At 45.8% G+C, this 19,024-nt stretch overlaps 1 protein-coding gene across 2 annotated transcripts; it reads left to right on the forward strand.

Moving 5' to 3' along the window:
* Positions 1 to 2,787: 2,787 nt before the first annotated feature.
* Positions 2,788 to 9,791, forward strand: ANP32E (acidic nuclear phosphoprotein 32 family member E). 2 transcript variants are annotated; one of them, XM_069652262.1, is made up of 7 exons: positions 2,788 to 3,189; positions 5,136 to 5,285; positions 5,476 to 5,598; positions 5,848 to 6,007; positions 6,113 to 6,270; positions 6,893 to 6,941; positions 9,072 to 9,791. In XM_069652262.1, the coding sequence occupies exons 1-7, from the start codon at positions 3,136 to 3,138 to the stop codon at positions 9,140 to 9,142; spliced, it is 765 nt and encodes a 254-aa protein (XP_069508363.1). In that variant the 5' UTR covers positions 2,788 to 3,135; the 3' UTR covers positions 9,143 to 9,791. The 2 variants fall into 2 exon arrangements, with proteins under 2 accessions (XP_069508363.1, XP_069508370.1); XM_069652269.1 differs by lacking the exon at positions 2,788 to 3,189 and adding an exon at positions 4,231 to 4,350.
* The last annotated feature ends 9,233 nt before the right edge of the window (positions 9,792 to 19,024 follow it).

Genomic DNA, 19,024 nt, shown 5'->3' on the forward strand with positions numbered 1-19,024 from the left:
ATGTGTGTCGATGAGCGGATCTCCCATTGGCTCCCCTCCGTTTTGGCGCGAAGGGAACCGTGGATAAGAGGGGGCTGGAAACACCACTACCATGTCGATCTCCTGAGTTCTCACGAATGAAGGAATACAAGAGCCAAGTATCCTGCAACCACGAGGCTGTACCGAGGAATCGCTGGTGACCCGCTGAAGGACTCCTCCTTTGCACTGCTGTCGTCCTGTGAAACCCTTTCCTCCTTAGATCGAACTAGAAGGCCTGTACTGGTGCTTCGACCTTTGGAATAGCAGGAACAGCTATTCCCGGCGACTTCATCATCTCCTGCCAAGTAAGCCTTCGGAAGCGTCTCTGGGCCATCCAGTTGACTGACCAGCTTACAAGGGAGTCCTGCTCTGTAACCGCCGCCAGGTTGTGTTGTATCTCGAGTCCTTGCCACTCTCCCACGCTTCGTGCACTTGGCGTTCCCAGGTCTGAAGGGAGGAGTGTACATTTGGCTCAGATACACACGGCCGCTCCGTTGTCCTGCTGCGGCAACAAACTGCAGGTTTCTTCGATTGGGACGTCTTTTTGCTCTACACGACGACGAGGCATTCCCGACTCTTCTGAACCTGCCAGCTGCTGAAACTAACGTGGAGAAGCCTGGGTCTGCTTGCTTCGGGGACTGGTGAGTAGTATAGCTAGGATCTGGTCGCCCTCCTGCAGTAGCCCATTGCTTTTCCCCGCTGTGTAAAAACAGCACCCTTTTGTCCGTACTCGCGCTCTGCTTCTACTCGCTGTGGAGGCCGCGCTTGAGTCGCGGAACTTGTTCTTCTTCTTTGTGCACTATACTGAACTGCCTGACTTCCTCCGAAGAGCTTCTCCTTTTGCCCGTTGGCACCGGCGTGTGCAGGTACTTTGAGCACAAGGCTCCGCTCTTCGAAGGGCTCGGACTTCCATCTAGTTAGGTGCCTTGAAGGCGAACTGAGTCTAAAGCATTATCGCACTGCCTGTTTTCCTTCCCTTTCAGGTGGATTACACATTTCGTGCTTATAACGCTTGCGACTGTCGTATTTGTATATATATTGTGTTGATATGGTATGTGTTGGTTTAATATTGTGATATTGTGATTTTCTCGCTACGGTCATTGTTTTAAAGGCCTTAAAATAAATGTGTATCTATTTTTGATATAACAACTGTTTGGAGTAGTTTGTAAGCGCTCTTGCTTTGTGTGCTCACTGCGGGCTTTCAGTCACCCTCACCCCTCTTGAGACCTAGTCTTGACCGCCGCGATCGCTACCTTGATTGGTCTGGCTTGTCCAGAGGTTACCCTGTTCCAAGTAATTGGGTTGGCCTTCTGAACTTCTGCGCCACCAGGACAGAGTTCAGAAATCCGTCTTAACAAACAGCAAACAACAGTACGGCCCAGGGGAGGTTGGCCCCACCTCCACCCGTCAACCAACCATTGAGGCTCCAACGTTGGGGGCTGGTCACACCCCAAATTGTCACACGCCCTGCTGCTGATTGGCCATCCACCGGCACCCGATCTCCTCCTCAGGCGGATGCTGGTGGATGCGGAAGTGAGTGCCCACGGAGACCAACGGCCGACAGCCGCCCGGGACCGGAGCACCCAACCGTGCCTACACTCACCGGTATTCGCTGCAACAGGGGCCGGCAGACCACCACGGCTGCCCTGTCCGATGCTGCCGATGACGACGGCGCAAGACGACAGCGCCTCTTACGCAGAAGGCACCCTCAGCACCACCGCAGTCACTCCTCCGGGGGACGTCCACAGACCTGGCGGACTGCCGCGGCCCTTACAGTGCAGAGAAAAACAAGACCAGTCTCCTCCCCGACTGGCCACAGGACGCAGCTCCTGTCCTGGACACTCTTCGACCCACTCACGCCAACTCTGGAACTCGGGCCGCCACAGCACAGCAACGTAGGCAAGCAGCCGCCACCGGACAACCCAATGATCAACTGGCCCATGTGGAATGTTGATGGCTGAAAGCAGATTAACATTCCACACATACATGCCAACATTCAGATGCACCAGGGATGGAGATTATTTTTCACCTAAAAATCGTGAGTCTCCAGCCTAAATCGGGAGGGTTGGCATGTATGTCCACACGCGCCACCAATACATTACAACAGTGCCCCCAGCAACCGTGTGTCTGGACCGGTGCCCTGGGTTCAGGACATAACATTGCTACCTATAAACAGGGAAGGGAATTGGCAGGTGAATGAACCGACCTGTATTACCATGTCACCAGCCAAAAGCGAGTCAGCTGACACTAATGACTATGTATGATAGAATGTAAACCACCACTCACAAAAATTTAGAGATTATGAATTATAGCTTCCATAATTTCCATTTAACACTTGGCCCATAGTTTTCTAAAATCATGGAGAATGCCACGTTGAAGCACGAGGAAAACAAAGTAAATCCCAGGGATAGCGGGACACGATAAGATTTTGCAAAAAAAAACACTATAGGTAGTATACGATTCATGCTGACAATGCTCGTTTTGCAATGCAGGGTTGCTTCTGATTTGTTTTGTACGGTGTGTTATAAATATTTGGAAACATGCTCATGCTGTTTCGGCAACATGAAACTTCACAAAAAAACAGACAAACGGTCCCTCTGACTCCATATATACATATAAATAATTATATGCAAAACACAAAGTTACGGTGTGTTGAACAAATTCACTCGTAATTTAACCTTGCACGAGAGAAACAAAAAGGCGCCAAAAACACAAAAGAAAGCCAGCCGTGGCGTACTTTTTAAAACAGAAATCCTACCGCCACGCCTCATCCTGGCAGACGTCTCACGCAACCAGTCATATTTAACTGCGCGCACCCCTTTAGCCAATCGTATACAACTGTGTTGGGTTCATGGCACCCGTAGGCGGGTGAAATGCTGATAAACAGATGCATTATCCAATCAACTCTAAAACGCCCCACTGGCCGACCAATGAGGTTAGAGAAGAGGTGGTCCCCGCTAAAGAGTCCTGGGCGCCATGTAATGGAGGCACTGACTGTGGGCGGCCATTGACGAGACGGGTAGCAGAAGGCTAAGGGCACAGAGAAGGATCCCGTTGCTGTTTGACTTGCTCAACTCGTTTTTGATATTGTCTCCGGAGTTGCCGTGCAAGTAGAGGATGGATATGAAGAAGCGGATCACGTTGGAGCTGAGAAACAAGTCTCCGGGCGAGGTGAGAGTTGCCGGTTACGCGCCGCTCTGTAGTAGCGCCAGTGATTATTGGGACTGGTAGTGGAAGCCCAGAGCGTGCGGTATAGAGAGGTACAATTGGGTCTGGGTATTCCCACGCTGGAGTTAGATCAATGCACCCACTCGTCCCCCAATCAATGTTTGTACTAGTTCTGCTCGGCGCTTGCTCAATGTTCGTACTAGTTCTGCTCGGCGCTTGCTAAGAGTGAATCGCGAGTTTCGTCCTTCCCGCCAGGCAACCGCGCCTTTATAATCAGGAGTTTAGCGTAGTAGTCCCGGTAAGGTATTAGGTGTCGAAAGCGGTTTCGTTCCGAACGTTGGTTGTTCACGGAGCTACTAATGTATTTTTTTTTTTAATGGGGCTCTTTTTTATACTAGGTATCTAAACTTACCTACCCAACGTTGCACTATATTGTTGCGAATTTTAAGTGAAGCTGGAGGCTACGTTGAACCCATGTAACTTGATTACACCTTAAAATGGTAGGGCCGCGTCCGTTGTATTTAGTGTGGTGTAAGTGAAATCCTGTTTGAGGGCCTATTAATTTGCCGAAACAAAGGCAACTAACAACGCGGGGGCTTCGTCAACATGTATGTGGTTCTCGCCGTATCCTTTTTTTTATTTCTACTCGTTGCGCCCCATTTCATTGGAGAGGCCGGGATTGGTGACTATCGGTTTCCTCCTGGCGTTTGTGTTTAGCGTTATATCCTTCAAATTCGCTTTCCCGGACTCGTGATTACCGGCCGTCGTTACAGTTTAACGAATAGAGCTGTCCATGAAACGGACTGTTTGAGGTGGCCGGGGCTGTGCAATGGGCCTTTAAGGAAGCGGCCATGGCATCTTCGCCCCACGTGGGGCGGCCATGGCGTTTCGTGGGAACGCCAGCTTTCCTCTCACTCCTGTGGTCCGAGGAGACGGTTTGCTGTTGCTCCAGCAGGGTGGAGCCATAACCCCAAGCGGTTGAGTTACCACCCCTGCTGCCCGTGGCCACGCCCCCGTGGAGTTGAACAACTGCTGCGACTTACAACAAGCCGACAGCTGCAACCTGCAGCTCGCGCACAATGCCGGGGCCTCGTGTGCGGGATCAACTATTTGTTTCTCGCGCCACTGGTTGCGGACTGCAGCCATGTTCTTTGACCTGCACGGGTACATTGCTACTATCGTGGCAACCTTAACCTTCAGACCCCTGCATAATCATAATATGCAAGCCATGAGACCTTATGGAAACCAGTTTGCACCCATCGTCAACCGCCGCCGGATGCTTTTTGCATTTACGTCACTTTCTCCCCTATCCAAAGAGGAAACACTAGAACCCCGCTGTAAAGCGGCACTTAACAAGTAGCGCCCTGTAACTCGAGAGTAGGCAATGGGAATGCCATCGTAAGGGTCCACATAACATGAAAGCCGGGGGGGGGCGGTGGGGCTTGTGTACGGTACAGTTAGAACTTGATGTTATGGAAATGCACGACTGCCTTTATTGTATAATGGTTCGACTTAAAATTGCATGTGTACGTGCTTTAATAGATTTCAGGTTAAAAACTGCACGCTGTTCCTGTAAAAATATATGAACGTGTTACAAACGCCCCGTTCTGTGTCCATTTCCACGATACATGAGTGAAAGATTAATGGTAGAACCAGTCTGCTCGTGACTGTCACGAATGTCTTTCTGACATGTGGAACAGGCAGTAAACGAGCCATTTCAAGACTAAAAATATCCGCAATTTGTGCTGCCCTACAGCAAAATTATTGCATACGGCCCTCGCCTCCTTTTCCTGGTATCTTATGTAATGTGCGAAGTGTTAATCTCATGTGAAAGATACATTTACCCCACGTTTTCTGCTTTGAAGCTTATCCGTCAGCCTTAAATGTATGTACTTGTCACATGACTTATGATAGTATGCTTCTTAAACATTTTACTTTTCGATGTTTAGGTTGCAGAGTTGGTACTTGATAGTTGTCGTTCCAGCAATGGCGAAATCGAAGGACTTACTGAAAACTTCAAAGAACTGGAATTTCTCAGCATGGCCAGCATAGAACTGACATCCCTGTCTAAGCTTCCAACTTTGGGCAAACTAAGAAAGGTAAAGTTAAAATAGTTGGTCGTGTCGTTTTAAGGGCCCAAATCAAAAAGTTATAGGCAGATGGTGTGAAGATTCTTAATTGCTTTGCATGTTGCTGTATCAGTCTGTTTGTGGTAGAAGAACCCATAGTTGCATCAGGAGCTACAAAACCGACCTTTTTTAAACATTTTTTTTTCTTGTTTCTTTGTAGCTGGAACTCAGCGATAATGCCATTTCAGGTGGACTGGAAATCTTAGTGGAGAAATGCCCGAATCTTACTTACCTTAACCTGAGTGGCAACAAAATTAAAGAACTCAGCACAGTAGAAGCGCTAGTGAGTATTGGATACAATCTTTCTTCTGTGGGTTATTCTATACAAATCTGGAATGGCGTTTTACGAAATACAAGGGGTAATGTATGCCGTATATGTAAATAGAAATTCATTCTTTCTGGATGCTTACGTTTTCAGTAATTACAACACCTTTGCAATCAAGGTTACTTGGTCTACAGTGCGTGTCCAGCTACCTACAATCCGATTGGTGGGGTTGTGCTTTATTTTAATTGTTCCCTCTTGCCCCCTCAGCAAAACTTGAAAAACTTAAAGAGCCTCGACTTGTTTAACTGCGAGATCACAAATATGGAGGATTATAGGGATAGCATTTTTGAGCTTCTCCCACAAATCACGTATCTTGACGGTTTTGACCAGGAGGACAATGAAGCACCAGACTCTGAAGAGGAGGAAGGTTTGTACCATTTATATATTCCCAATGGAGAATGCTAAACCAAGGGAACAGCCAGTTGGGCTACTAGTTATCGAACCACATAATTGAAAGTATGCAATGTTTCAGATGTTGATGAAGACGAAGATGATGATGAAGATGACGACGAGCCTGGTCCACCAGGAGACTCTGAAGATGAGGAAGATGTGTCTGATTTGGGAGAGGAGGAAGAGGAAGAAGAGGAGGAAGGTGTTGGACTTTCTTACCTCATGAAGGAAGAGATTCAGGTATGTTGTGATTTCTTGTTTTGGCTTGGGGTTGGCTGCATACATGTATATTTGGGTACAGCTACATGAGTCTGAATTGGAATTCGTGGATCGAGCTGGGAGAAGTTTCTGGGTGTCTGGAGCAACCATCATGAATCGGCAACTAGCTATTTAGTTCCAGTCTGAACTTGACTTATTCCAACAACCCCTTTCCCCCTCTGGCATGCCCGTCTTGAAAGCCCTGCGTGCACCCTCTTTCGGGTGCTGCACTGTTATCTCGTGTGCTGTTGCTCGCTGTGTGAATGCCAGTCTCTGGCTATGTCTTACGCGTCTTCGCTTTTGACATTCTCTACTTTGCTTTACTTTTCAATTCCTTCATCTTGCTGCTAACTTTCATTTGGTATTTACTCCTCTGCAGCTTCATTTTGATTACCTTGCTGCTGCAGAAATTGGTGCTAATAGCATTGCAACTGGGATTTGACGTCCAGTACATATGTTCATGTTGGGTTGCACGATGTTCCTTGAGCCAAATCTTTTGGTGTCAAGCTAACCTATAATGGGCGCAAACTTACTTGCAGCCACTTCGACCCTGCTGCTGTGTTAAAGACCTTGATCATTGAACCATGTCTACATTTTTTTTAAGGATGATGATGAAGATGACGATGACGACTACGAAGGGGAGGAAGATGAAGGTACATTTATCGTGCTGTTTATCGCTTAACATGTTAATCTGTTTGTGTGCTGCATAAATTACTGTGCTATCGTAAACTGTTTTCTTATACACTACACCATAACGTCCTTCTGGTTGCCCGCGTGTGAACAATACTGGGTACTGCTTGTCAAAAAGCACGCGGGTTGTCAATCGTGAGCAGGAATTGGTCTACCTTTTTGAAGCTCTAAAAGGTAGGGTGTTGGGTTTTTAGGTGTGCAATATCTTGGGAAATGGGTGCTGCTGATACCACCACGTAGGGTCTGAGCAAACTAAAAGGTGGTTGGGTTTTCGTATAGAATCGTCGTTCTGGGATGGGCCTTTACAAACAGTACAACTAAATGTAGGATCTAATTTAGAATGTGGGTATTGTCAATGTATAACGATTGGGTATGGAAGCAAAAGTGCATTTCTGGCATTTTGGTGGTCTTTTGATCTGTCTTGCAGCAGAGGCCCGATTAGCAGTTAAAATTTTAGCGGGTGGCACCACTGGGCACCCTACACGACGGGCCTGGCAAAGGTGGTATAGGCTTATGGTGGGTCAGTTGTGCAACGAGCTTTTGCGTGAATCCACCGAGGTTGTGATGTTTGCAGGAATACACGACCATGTGCTTGAACAACGTTGGTTACTTAACTCCATAGACCACCAGCACTGTAGCATCCATGTAAATACCCAATGCAGTGTTGAGAGCTTGCTATAGTGGCAATGTTTAGAGCTCATGGTTTTGCAAACTGTTAGCCTGGAGAATTAGGCGGCAGTTGCCATGGTCCTGCGTGTCTAGCGTTTTTGGGAGGGGGGGGTTTTAGTGCCAGGCCGGTGACAAGGTCGTTTATTTGGGTGTTGGACTAGTTGCAATTAAGTTGTAGCCTGTAGGTATAGTATAGCATTGCTGCAGTCGCCTGTGCGCGACTAGTTGTCTGATTGCGTTATTTGAATCTAAATGTATTCCCCACCCACCCAAGTGTTTTGGAGCCCATTTACTTCTGGATTGGGTTGCTTCAATTTAATGGGCATGGAAGAACTAGTGCAGTAGGCATTAGATTCTCACAAGTGGCTAAAAGATCTTTACCAAGATTTCCCGAGTCTTACAGAGTAGGTGCTCACTATCTTTTAATGGGGTAGTGCAAGATGCTCTTCATTTTTATTGAATGCAGACCTCGCTGCGTTCGCGCATTACAGGCGTATACAACGGTACCTGTTGGTGATCCTTAGTCTTGCCTGCCTTGAATTGTGTGAATGATGTCCGTTCTGGGGTAGATGGAAAGATCTCAACTGAACGCCACTGATCTTCAAGGAATTTGAAGATTTTTGGTGCTGGTGCATCTTTGCCCAAAAAGCACTCGTACCTACCAGAGCAGTGGTCTTCAATCTTTTTGCATGGGCCCGCATAGACCAAATTTGCCAAAAAGGCATGATATTTCTATGATGTCCAGTAAAGATACCATCCTGGGGCCCCACAGTGCCTAACGCAACCCACATGATTGTGTATGCATGAAAGGCGCTGGGGGTGGGGGGGGTAAGGTGAAAGCAGTTGTTTTTGACTGGGCATCTGATAGATATCCAGTAAAATACCATCCTGTCCCCAGGGCTCTAAGCTGATTTTGTTGGGGGGGGGGGGGGGCTGTGCAACTACGGCGCTTTTGAAAATGCCCCCTCGCGAAAATCACCTCAACGAACTAAAACAAATTCACACAAACGTATCATCTGAGCCTTGTGTGGCTCGGTTGGCATGTGCGATTGGGGAACTAGTTCAGCCAGCCCAGGAGCACTCCCTTAGCTGGTGAGAAAATGGGAGTGTGCGCTGGTTCCTCCGCAATGGCTGAAGGTACCAGACCTGTACCAACAAGGCTAGTGTGGTCCAGTCAAAATTGTGGCTTAATTGGTTTTATGCTCCATTCTGACCATGTGAGCCGTCCACCGTTTGAAGACCACTAAAGCAAACCAGGACTTTTGTGGCAGGATTTGTTACTGTTTGTATCTGCATTTTTTTTTTCCCTAATTCTGTAGAAGCAGTTTGGTTTGTGCTTGTAGTTACACTATATTGTATACCTGCTGGGATTTGACTTTATTTTACATAATGTACTAACTAGGCGTTTTTCCTTTCTCTTCCAGAAGATGCAGATGTGAAAGGAGAGAAGCGAAAACGAGATCCTGAAGATGAGGGTGATGACGATGATGATTGAACAAACAGACACTTTGGAATGGACCAGACCCTTTTAATCTCTTCACAATAGCGATCATGCTGATCTGTAACATGTACCATAGAGACCCTGACTGAGGACAAATCTTGTCTATATAGGAAAGGTGTGGTTTTTACAATCTACCCATATATCATTCCAACTAGGATGTGATCGCATGCCAGCAGGTCACAAGCGTAGAACAAGGATTTCTGCCATTTTTTTGTTTGTTTTTGGTCCCTTCTTTACTGTTTTAATTGCTTCATCACATTGAATTCATGCAAGTTCAGTTTCCTCAATGTTGGCCTCATTTGTGAGGCTTTGAAAATTATTTATAAAGTAGCTGTGTATATTAAAATTGTTGTAAGGTGGTGGAATGAAATGGCTTCCCTCCTACCGCTTTGTAAAGTTAATTATTGTACATGAGATTGAATGACCCTTTAATTGCGCTATGCCATTCTTTTATAATGTGAGGGGAGGGGGGAGCGACACTTTCTATGGTTAAAGTTGTAGGGGAAACAACATAATGTTTCTGATTCAGGACTATAAACTGCAGCCACATTTTTAAGGGATTTGAAGTGTTGATGTTGGCCAGATATTGTGGTTTGGTCAAGCTGTTTTTTTAAAAATGTGTATTAAACTATTTAGAAAAGTACTTAAATATCATTTCTTTTGTAATTTCCGTATAATTCATATTATGGGTCGCAATTGACCAGTTCTGTGCATGCCAATATTGGTTGATAACTTGTGTGAACTCGGTTTGGAAAGAGGTTGGCTTTGATGCTTACGTTTGAGGCAATCTGATGCTTCCTAAATTACGGTTTCAACATATCCTGGTATACAGTATTTTTGGTTCAGTCCCATAACCACAGGATTAAAAACTGGTTTTCCTTTATTTCCAGACCGGTTTTTAATATTGCATACATAATTCATAGTGTGCAGTCCGTAACTAATCTGGCTTTCCACTACTTTTAACCCATCTGCTAATTTTGTCGGTATGGTGATTGGCCAAAGTTGACATTTTATTGAATCTAGAAATGAATAGTCGTCTGGATTGCCTTAATGATACAAGCGTGCTGCCACATTCTTTTCCGTGTAGCCTCCTAATTTACTAGTCCAGGTTGCCTTTGGTGTGTAATCATTTCCTCTTGCTAGGGTTTTATATTTGTAGAGATGGTTGTCTTATTTAATGCTGTTTTTTATGACAGTGTGTATATAGTGTAAAGGTTCCTTATTTTTCCCTTTATATACGAAAACAGATTATGTGGAACTGTGTTTTGAATAAAGCCATGACAGTGTTAATAAAATTGAAGTGACACTTAGTTACTTGCCATGTTCTGTTGGATAACTTGTGTTGGCTGGGGGATTTTCTTATGCAACATTTTATTTGGTAAGCTGTAAATATTCAGGTGATCAGCTCACTGCCAGCACGGTTAGGGCCTCTGGGGGAGGTGGGTAAGGCCGTCGGGATAGCATGTACAATGCACTAGTTGGGGGGGATGGGGTTAATTTAAATGCCAAGTCATTGGGTTCGTCCCTCCCCCCCCCCCACCCCCCAAAAGTGTACTAAGTGATGGATTTTCAATTGGGATTGCCCCAATCGTGGGGACGTGTGCTTTGTCTTGGTATTGTAATGTTTGAAATGCATAGGTTGGAGGAGAATCCAGTTTATAAAACCCAGACCTTTATTAGTTGTGCTTATCCAGTACGAATGGGATCAACATTATGATTGAAATGGTGATTCACGTGTACACTACAAGACAAGTAGGTGGCGACCACAAAAACGGCATTAGCAGTGCCTGTATAACGAAGGGTCATGCTTCTACAAAGTGTTTGTATGATTTTGGCGAAGTTGGTGGCACTATTTTTGCCCTTTGGGGCCCGGCATGGAAGCATGAACTCTAGGCTGAAAGATGCGATTGGCGACAGTCTGAATTGGCACAATTGGTTGTAAAAGACTACGAGATCTGAAACAATTTGGGACACTTAAGGTGGGAGTGCCTATATGTCGTAAATGGCAGTGTTTCTCGTCAAAAGATTATAAATATTGGATGGGTACCAGTATGTATATGTAATGCAGGAATACTTCTGGCATGTGCTTATTGCAGCTTGGGAGGGTGCCAAGCATAAGCAATATACGGAATCCTAACTGCACATACATGTCCCTGCAGAGTAGTCGCCCAATCTCGAGTCTCCAGTTCATTGGACCGGGCTTGCATCACTGTAGGCTTCAAAGTATCTGCTGATCCATTTGGGGTTGCTGGTAGCACTGGGCAAAGGACCAGATCTTGGTTGACGTGATGGGGAAGGTTGAAGTGACTGTTATGGTCATGCAGGCAGAACCTAGAGTCTTCTGGCTGGCATTGTGCATCCTGAGATGGCTGTTATGTCAAGTGATTCAATGGCTGCGCGGAGTACTGGTACCTACTACTGTCATCCGGGAGAACCTTACTGGGCCAAGATTTGCGATTTGTCCTAGTTTGGTTCTTGCAGCCACCTGCAAGGGTGGCCCAAATTGTTAGTTTACAGTTGACCGAATTTAAAGGGCCACAATTGACCTTTTCACAATTGACTATATGTGTTATATGGGGTTTTGGGCGTGTTTGGGTTGGGTGGGGGATTGCGGGGGGTTTCCACGCGCATATGTCACAATTGACCTTCACAATTGGGTCAATTGTGAAATTGTCATTCGAACAGTTGTAATACAAACAATTCGTATACAATCCTTGCAAGAGGGGGGTGGTAGTTAAGGTGGACCAGGTGAGTGCAAGAGCAACACAATCATAAAGGCAAAAATGCGTAGTTCTACTGCCTCTGCCTTTTTTGGTAATGTGCTGAAAGAAGGCTACGCTCAAGTTTTCATAAATATATACACACTACAATCTTCAAGAAAACTAAATGGACACTGCAAAAGCCACCTGTGGCATGAACCGAGGATGCAAAAAAGGAACTGTATAGGTGATAGGCAAATAATTAACCAAATATCTTTGGCTGAAAATGGTGCACAGGTGACCTAACCTGTCTAAGGGCCAAAATTGGACCAGTGAGGCAGTTTGTTAATTACCTGAAGCGGTTGGCTGACCATGTCGGTAGCGGACTGCTGGCCAAGTGAATGACCAGAGCAAAGCCGGGCTGCAGATGCATATTGCCATTGGCACCCATGTAATTTCCTATGTAGGTGCTAATGGTGTATTAAAAATCCATGTATCTTTATTCCACGTCTCAGCTCCGTGTAGTGCTGCTTGTCAGTGTTCAATGTCAGTGGCTGATCCATCAAAACAGAATTCTGACAGCACAGTGCTGGGCTGCAGGGATAGTTAGGTTTTAGCACCTGTGTAGGGCACGATCTGAGTGTTAAGTGGTGATGGGGGAGCAGGGAAGGGGGTGCTGGCTGCCCAGGCATATTGGAATGCAGGCTTGTACAGTACATCCTGGGTTCTAAGCCTCCAGATTGGCCAGTGCTTGCACACAGGGTGCAACGGGTCAATGCCATGTTTTGATTCTGAGGGGTGGCAAGTAGATAGCATCAGTTCGGCTGCATTGGATCTTTTGTACGTCCCATCCTTTGCCCTTACACCTCGACAGCCCCTATCTAGAGTGACCCCATAATGGTCAGTTCCCCAAAACGCCCATCTCTTTTGGGGCCTGTGAGGTGTCCAGAGGGATGTGTGGGAGCAGAACATGGGCAGGTGGGGGGGTGAGAAATGGAGCTAGCACTGGGTTGGTGTCAGGTGAGGAGATTTGGGTGGAGTAGGAGGCAGGGGCTGGGAACTAGAATGAAGTGTTGGGTAGGGCTCTGAGGCTGCCAAGACCAAAGTCCTTATAATAGTGTTCCTGTGGTCAGGGCTGTAGGCATAAATGGGTGGGTGCTATCAAGATTGGTGTTGGCCAGTGTGGCCCTTGCTGCACTTAACAATAGTGAGTGTGTTGGAGTGAAGGGGGATAAGTCGGAGAAAGGAGGTGGAGGAGCATGGGGGGGGGGGGGTGGGTGGTTTTGGGGAGTGTAACTGGAAAAGGGGCTTGATGGGGCTGTATGTGTGGTTTGGTGAGGCGGGTGGGCGTTTGAGGGAGGTTTATTTGAAACTCCATGGCATTTCTTGATGGTGGCACACTGATGCAGTGAAACTCTTTGAAGCCTTCCCTGTCTTTGCAGACACTCATTTGGTTCCAGCATCTACTCGCCTGTTCCTGTACTGGTGAAAATGAATGCTTTCGGTCCCCAGCGATGCAGGTGAGTTTAGTTAGCCCACTTGGCCCCACTTGACCCGGCCATTTTGTGATTTCCCCCCCAGACCACCTTTGTTCCCGCTCCGTAGCTCTTGCCACTTCCAGCCTGGATTGGCTCTTCCAATATCCTTAACCATTCCAGGGCAGCTCTCTGCACATGCAGACCCTGCGGCTAAGCGTCCGAAGGCAAACGGTGGCTCCTACATTGGCAGCTAAGTGTCTGTCGGTGTCCGCATGGGAAGCCAGCGGCCAGCCGTCAATCAGCAGCAGCAAAAAGTGTGACGTTGGGTGGTTGGGGGGGGGGGGGAGTAGGGTAATCACTACTGCAGAAAGCCTTGCCATTCTACATAACCTGACCTAAGAATATAGATTGCCATACGAACATCACTCTCTTAGGGAATACTAAACACTAGCAATCACCTGTTATAAATCTACTTTCAAATATAGGTGTATCAAACCATCTGTGTAGGCTATTAAACTAAAGCTACTGTATTATATTCTGAAACCTGCTGCATCATGAAACTTGGACCTTTCCACCTCTCTACAGGACTCTCAATCTAGGCTTAGCCTCTATCCTTGTATATGGTTCATAAACCATTAGTCTGTGTCGCATCCACACAGAATTGTGAATGTTAGCAAGTGCCACACTTTGGATAGAATTGTGGACATTGGCCTGTTCCGGACCCAGACACAACTGTATGAAAATGGCCACTCGGATTGTATTTTCTAAGTATCATTGTCCCCTAGCCATATGAGAGAAGATAATCGCTGCAGATTTTGCTGGATTCAGTATGTGGTTACATACCATATTAGTTCAGAAGGTTTGGCAAAGCAAATAGGCAGTGAACAAGGGACAGAAAATGCCTGCTCCAAATCAGTCCAGTGGTTTGGGCTGTGTGATCTGGCAAACACTGAAAATGAAAGGGAATTAGGCTAGATGGATCTGTTTTTTTAAATCTTTTCCAAACTGCAGTTTGAAGGGGGCGTGCATTGCCAATTGTCTTAGAATTTTGGTGAAATCTGTCACACCAAAGGTTCGTTTGCTCAGCTTTCCTATGGGAGACTCGCCTGAACTATATATATATCTGTCCTGGCGTTGGAAGTCCCCCTTGACATGCTGTCGTTGCATGGTCTCCTCGTTTGCAATTGTAGTCTGTTCATGACTGCACAACAGAGAAACTGAAGACTTGGGGACATGTGCATAACGAATCGGACCACAAGTTGCTGTCCATCCGAGGTAACTGGACCATGGTTGAATGCCCTTTCCCCCAGCGGACTGATCCGATATACAATCAGGCTGCTCACAAGCAACACACAGTTGTCATAGGGTTTGAGATTTAACTCAAACTGGCTGGGGTGAGTAGACCAGAAAGCATCATAATACATCACTACTGGAAACGGTGGGACTGCGCTTGAGATGGATGCATCTAATGTTTTGGCGGGAGGCAGAATGCATGTTCTGGAAGGCCCTTAGGCCTTTGCAGATCAGATGACCGGTGCTATAAAGGTAAGGGCTCTGGGGTTGGGCCCTGTCAGCCAAGTGGGGTCCTGTTAGGTGCCTTATGCTTTTTTCCCCTTGACTTGCAAGCCAATTAATAAAATGAAAAACTGGGGGGGGGGGTCTGGGAGTCTCTCTACCAGCACAAACGCGGCCCATTGACCTCCTTTGGTGGATGTCCCTGCGTTATTAGGATTTAGGATTAGATGGGTGGTTTTCAAACCCAATTGAAGTTCAATTAACACCCTTAAACTGTGATCACTTGTCTGTCTTACTGTTTGATACCATGCCTTAAACAGTGGAAGATCCCGTTGAGGTGTACAGCACCTTGAGCACCCCCAACCCCTGCAGGAGCGCAGAGTCATAGGTGCGAACTGTCATTGATGCTGGACGGGGATGGATGGGCATGAGACCAGCGCAAAACACCAACATCTTTCATGAACCTTGTAGATGTTGGCTGTGTTGTTCACTCAAGCAACTATTCATATTAACTCATTTTTTTAAATTTACTTTGGTAATGTAGATTTATAGTTTATATTTACGGTTTATAGTGATAATTTCGACAACAAAAATGTTGAAAGTCAAAATTTTGAAAAAAAAGTCGACTTTTTTTTTCAATGCATTTTTTTTTTAAATGGGGAGTTCTCCCCAACCCCCATTTTTTAATTTTTTTTGAATTTTTCCCTTTTTAACTCCCGAACCCCTAAAATATATAATTAAAAAAAAGTCGACTTTTTTTCGACATTTTTGTCGACATTTTTTTTTTCGAAATTATGACTGCCCACCGGCACAAACATACTGCAAATTGTATTGCTGCGGTTGCAGTACTCTTTAAAAATCCCTTTTACTGTCTATAGATTACAGTATACTTAAAAATGCATGCACGTTCGAGTGGGATGCTCACATTTCTGAGCGAACTTCCCCTTTAACAGTTTTTCCTTGCAGACAAGAGGGTATCTTCCCAAACAAAGATTGAGTAGTCCGAGCAGATCAGTGATTGGTAGGAACTTAAGGTGAGCAGTATAGAATCCGGCTGCAAACATTCTAAAGCTTCCTTTCATCTGAAATCTTTAGTTAACATCTTTTTACTGTAGCTCTGATAGGCCTTTCAGACCTTTTCGAAAGGCCCACAGAAGTCAGAAGAAGTGTTGTATGTAGGACATGCATGAGGTAGCCTAGTGGGAGAAGGATGTGCAATAGTCGTGTACTTTGAGAAACAATTATTTGTTCTTAAGTTCTGGAATCAAGTAACTGAATTTAAAGTTTTTACTTTGTTTGAACATTCAAGAAAAAACAGTTTGCATCGTGGAATTACAGCATTGAGGATGTTTCAGGTATAATTTCATATGGTAGCCAGCACCAGTCTTTATTTTGGGACTAGTCTGAGTCTTGTCCCTTTACCACAACAAGAAAGGTTGTTCACATACCCAAACCAAGACATTGCTTGAAGATTTCCACAACCGCACCTGTTCATAATTCTCACAGTGCACAAATCATGTACTTCTGCCACATGGATCTGTAAAATATTTGAACATCACTACGACGAGGGAGAGTGGTAAGGATTTCATCACTGAGACGAGGAGGCCCCCATCAGGATGCAGGAATGAGACACCGGAATCAGTATCCATGCTCTAGTCTTTTCAAATAGTTTAAACTAACCAAAGCCATAAAAGAGAAGGACAAGATCTAGAGAGTACTTGTTGGAGCAGTAGTGGAAGATGGAGGAGTTGTGGAAACAGATGAGAGAAGTGGAAGAAACAGAGGAATTGTAGTGTGACCCACAACTGCTACATCGGCTGGGAGCTCGGAAGCAGAGCTTTGCAGGCATGACTCTTCGAGTGGCAGGCTGTGGAACTGAATGCCGAAAATCAAAGTAGGAGACTACCAAATGGTCCGCCGCCTTATTGGAACCGAATCGGTCAGTGTCTTAACACAAATGACGCTCCCAGGCAGAGCGAGCAGCGACCCCGCAGGGTCATGAAAGACTGATAGCCGAGTGCCAGCAACCTTACCAACTGACCGGAATGCCATGGCAAACAGCAGCTTGAGCAAAGTTTGTGCAGGTTGAGAGCCAAAGAAAAGACAAAAGTAAGGAGGAACTTTACGTTTTGAATTATAAAGGCTAGTCTAAAAGAGACCAGCCAAGAAATGTATATATTTTTTTCAAACTTAATTTTTATTAGCATTTGTAGCATGCAAAGGACAATTAAAAGAAATCGGTGACTTGACAACCCCGCAAACATCTTGGGAAGTGTCAATGGGTCCCTATGACAGCCCATCAGCATTTTGTAATTGTGTTCCATCATGGATGTAAAGAGATTACCATGAAAGGTCACACTATACATTCTCACCCATTCCTCCACCATAATTTCCTCTCCCACAAGATCTACCCATTACCTCTGAAATGTTTGCCTCCTTGTCAGGCACGTCGATTACTTGGCTTTATATAGTTTAGATAAATGCCCTTTCTTGTGGGGGACGAATATGGGGCCTTCTCAAACGGGTTAGCTCCCTTGACACGGAATCTCCCCATTTCGGGTCGGTCAACATACCATTAACCCATATATACTCAAAGACTGAGATCGTGTCACTCCCAGAACCTCCCGGACTGCATCCAGTCCCAAAAAAACCTTTCTTTAAACAGTTGGCCCACTCTTTTGAGGCCCGAGTCTTACCATGCCTGTGAGCAGCTCAGCCCCTAGCGTGCAAGATTGAATGGAAGACCCCACACCGAGGACATCGCTGAGGGCCATGACAAAAACCTTTGGTTGGCCTCATTATCCCTCCAGATCGAGCATAGCACACTCAATGTGGGGTCCTAAACCACCCCGGGACAATCTTAGGTCAGGACCAAATATAGTCCCCTGCCTTCAAAGGGTGTGCCACCATGTCCTCCAGCTAATTCCAGAAGGTTCTCGTATCATGTCTCATGTGCTGAAGCATAATACGCAATTGGGCTGCCTTGTAATACAAACGAATATCAGGCAATCCAGACCCACCCATGTCCCTTGGAAGAGTCATTTCACCCTAGGTTTTTTATTTTGCCAGATACATCTGCGGAAATCTCCCAACAGTTAAGTAAAGAAATCTGTCAGTGAGCTGACTTTGGATAACAGTGATTCAATACAAAATACCAGGAGCACATTCATTTTTATGGAGTTCATGCATCCATACCATGACAGAATCAAAGGGGCCCATCTCTTTAAATCTGATTTCAAAGCATATAACAAGGGATCATAGTTGGCCTTCACCCATTCCCCCAGATCTCTCTTGACCCGGATCCCCAGATATTGTATGCATTCCTGTTCAACCCTCGTGCCCAGATATCTACTTTGTGAGTCTAGGTGAGGACTTTGTTTCTTTATGGGCATAATACATGACTTCTCCACATTGATTTTAAGACCCAAGAAGTGGCCATATATCTAAATTTGTTCCATGGGAGCAAATGCTGTATATCAGTGAGATAACTCAATATATCATCGGCAAAGAGCGATAATTTGAACTCTATCTCACCACCAATTATAATAATAATAATAATTATGCCCCTAATCCGTCAGTTCTCACGAATCAAAACTGCCAAAGGTTCCATCAAAGGCATACAGTAAAGATGAGAGGAGACAGCCCTGTCTCATACCCCTTGTTAGCATGAATACCTCAGAGAGCCCGCCGTTTATGAGAAATCTCACCCTAGGGCCGCTAGAAAGAGCTGTCGCCCACCAGTTTCCCCCAACGCCTTCATCATAAAAGGCAAGTGATACTAGACGGGCATCCAAGTCTGCCAACTGGACACCGTGAATTAAATCTATAGTCTTTTGTATATTATCTGACCCCTGTCACCCCCAGAAGAATCCTACGTGATCGCAGTGAACCAATGATGGCAATAAAATCTCCATTCATTCCCAAGATCTTCGCTAGGATCTTAACATCATTGTTCAGGAGGGAGACAGGTCTATATGAGGAGCAATTGGCAGGGTCTTCCCCCCCCCCCCCCCTCCTTATGAAGGGCTACTATTGTTGCTAGCAACATTGTGGCAGACAGAGCTTCCCCCGCTAGGCATGCATTAAAAACTCACTAAATAAGGTGCGAGAAGGGATCGAATTTGTTTTTCATAGAGACATACATCTTCCTCTGGGCCTGTCCCTGACTTCGTGCCTTTTATGGC

This window comes from Ambystoma mexicanum, chromosome 1p, assembly GCF_040938575.1.
Source record: "Ambystoma mexicanum isolate Mex_15411 chromosome 1p, UKY_AmexF1_1, whole genome shotgun sequence".
Lineage (NCBI taxonomy): Eukaryota > Metazoa > Chordata > Amphibia > Caudata > Ambystomatidae > Ambystoma > Ambystoma mexicanum.

Bases quoted from the DNA above. Each gene is read 5' to 3' on its own strand.
- ANP32E (XM_069652262.1), top strand. From the start codon at position 3,136: ATGGATATGAAGAAGCGGATCACGTTGGAGCTGAGAAACAAGTCTCCG. The intron at 6,008-6,112 runs GTTTGTACCATT...GCAATGTTTCAG, and splicing joins AGACTCTGAAGAGGAGGAAG to ATGTTGATGAAGACGAAGAT. The intron at 6,942-9,071 runs GTACATTTATCG...TTTCTCTTCCAG, and splicing joins CGAAGGGGAGGAAGATGAAG to AAGATGCAGATGTGAAAGGA.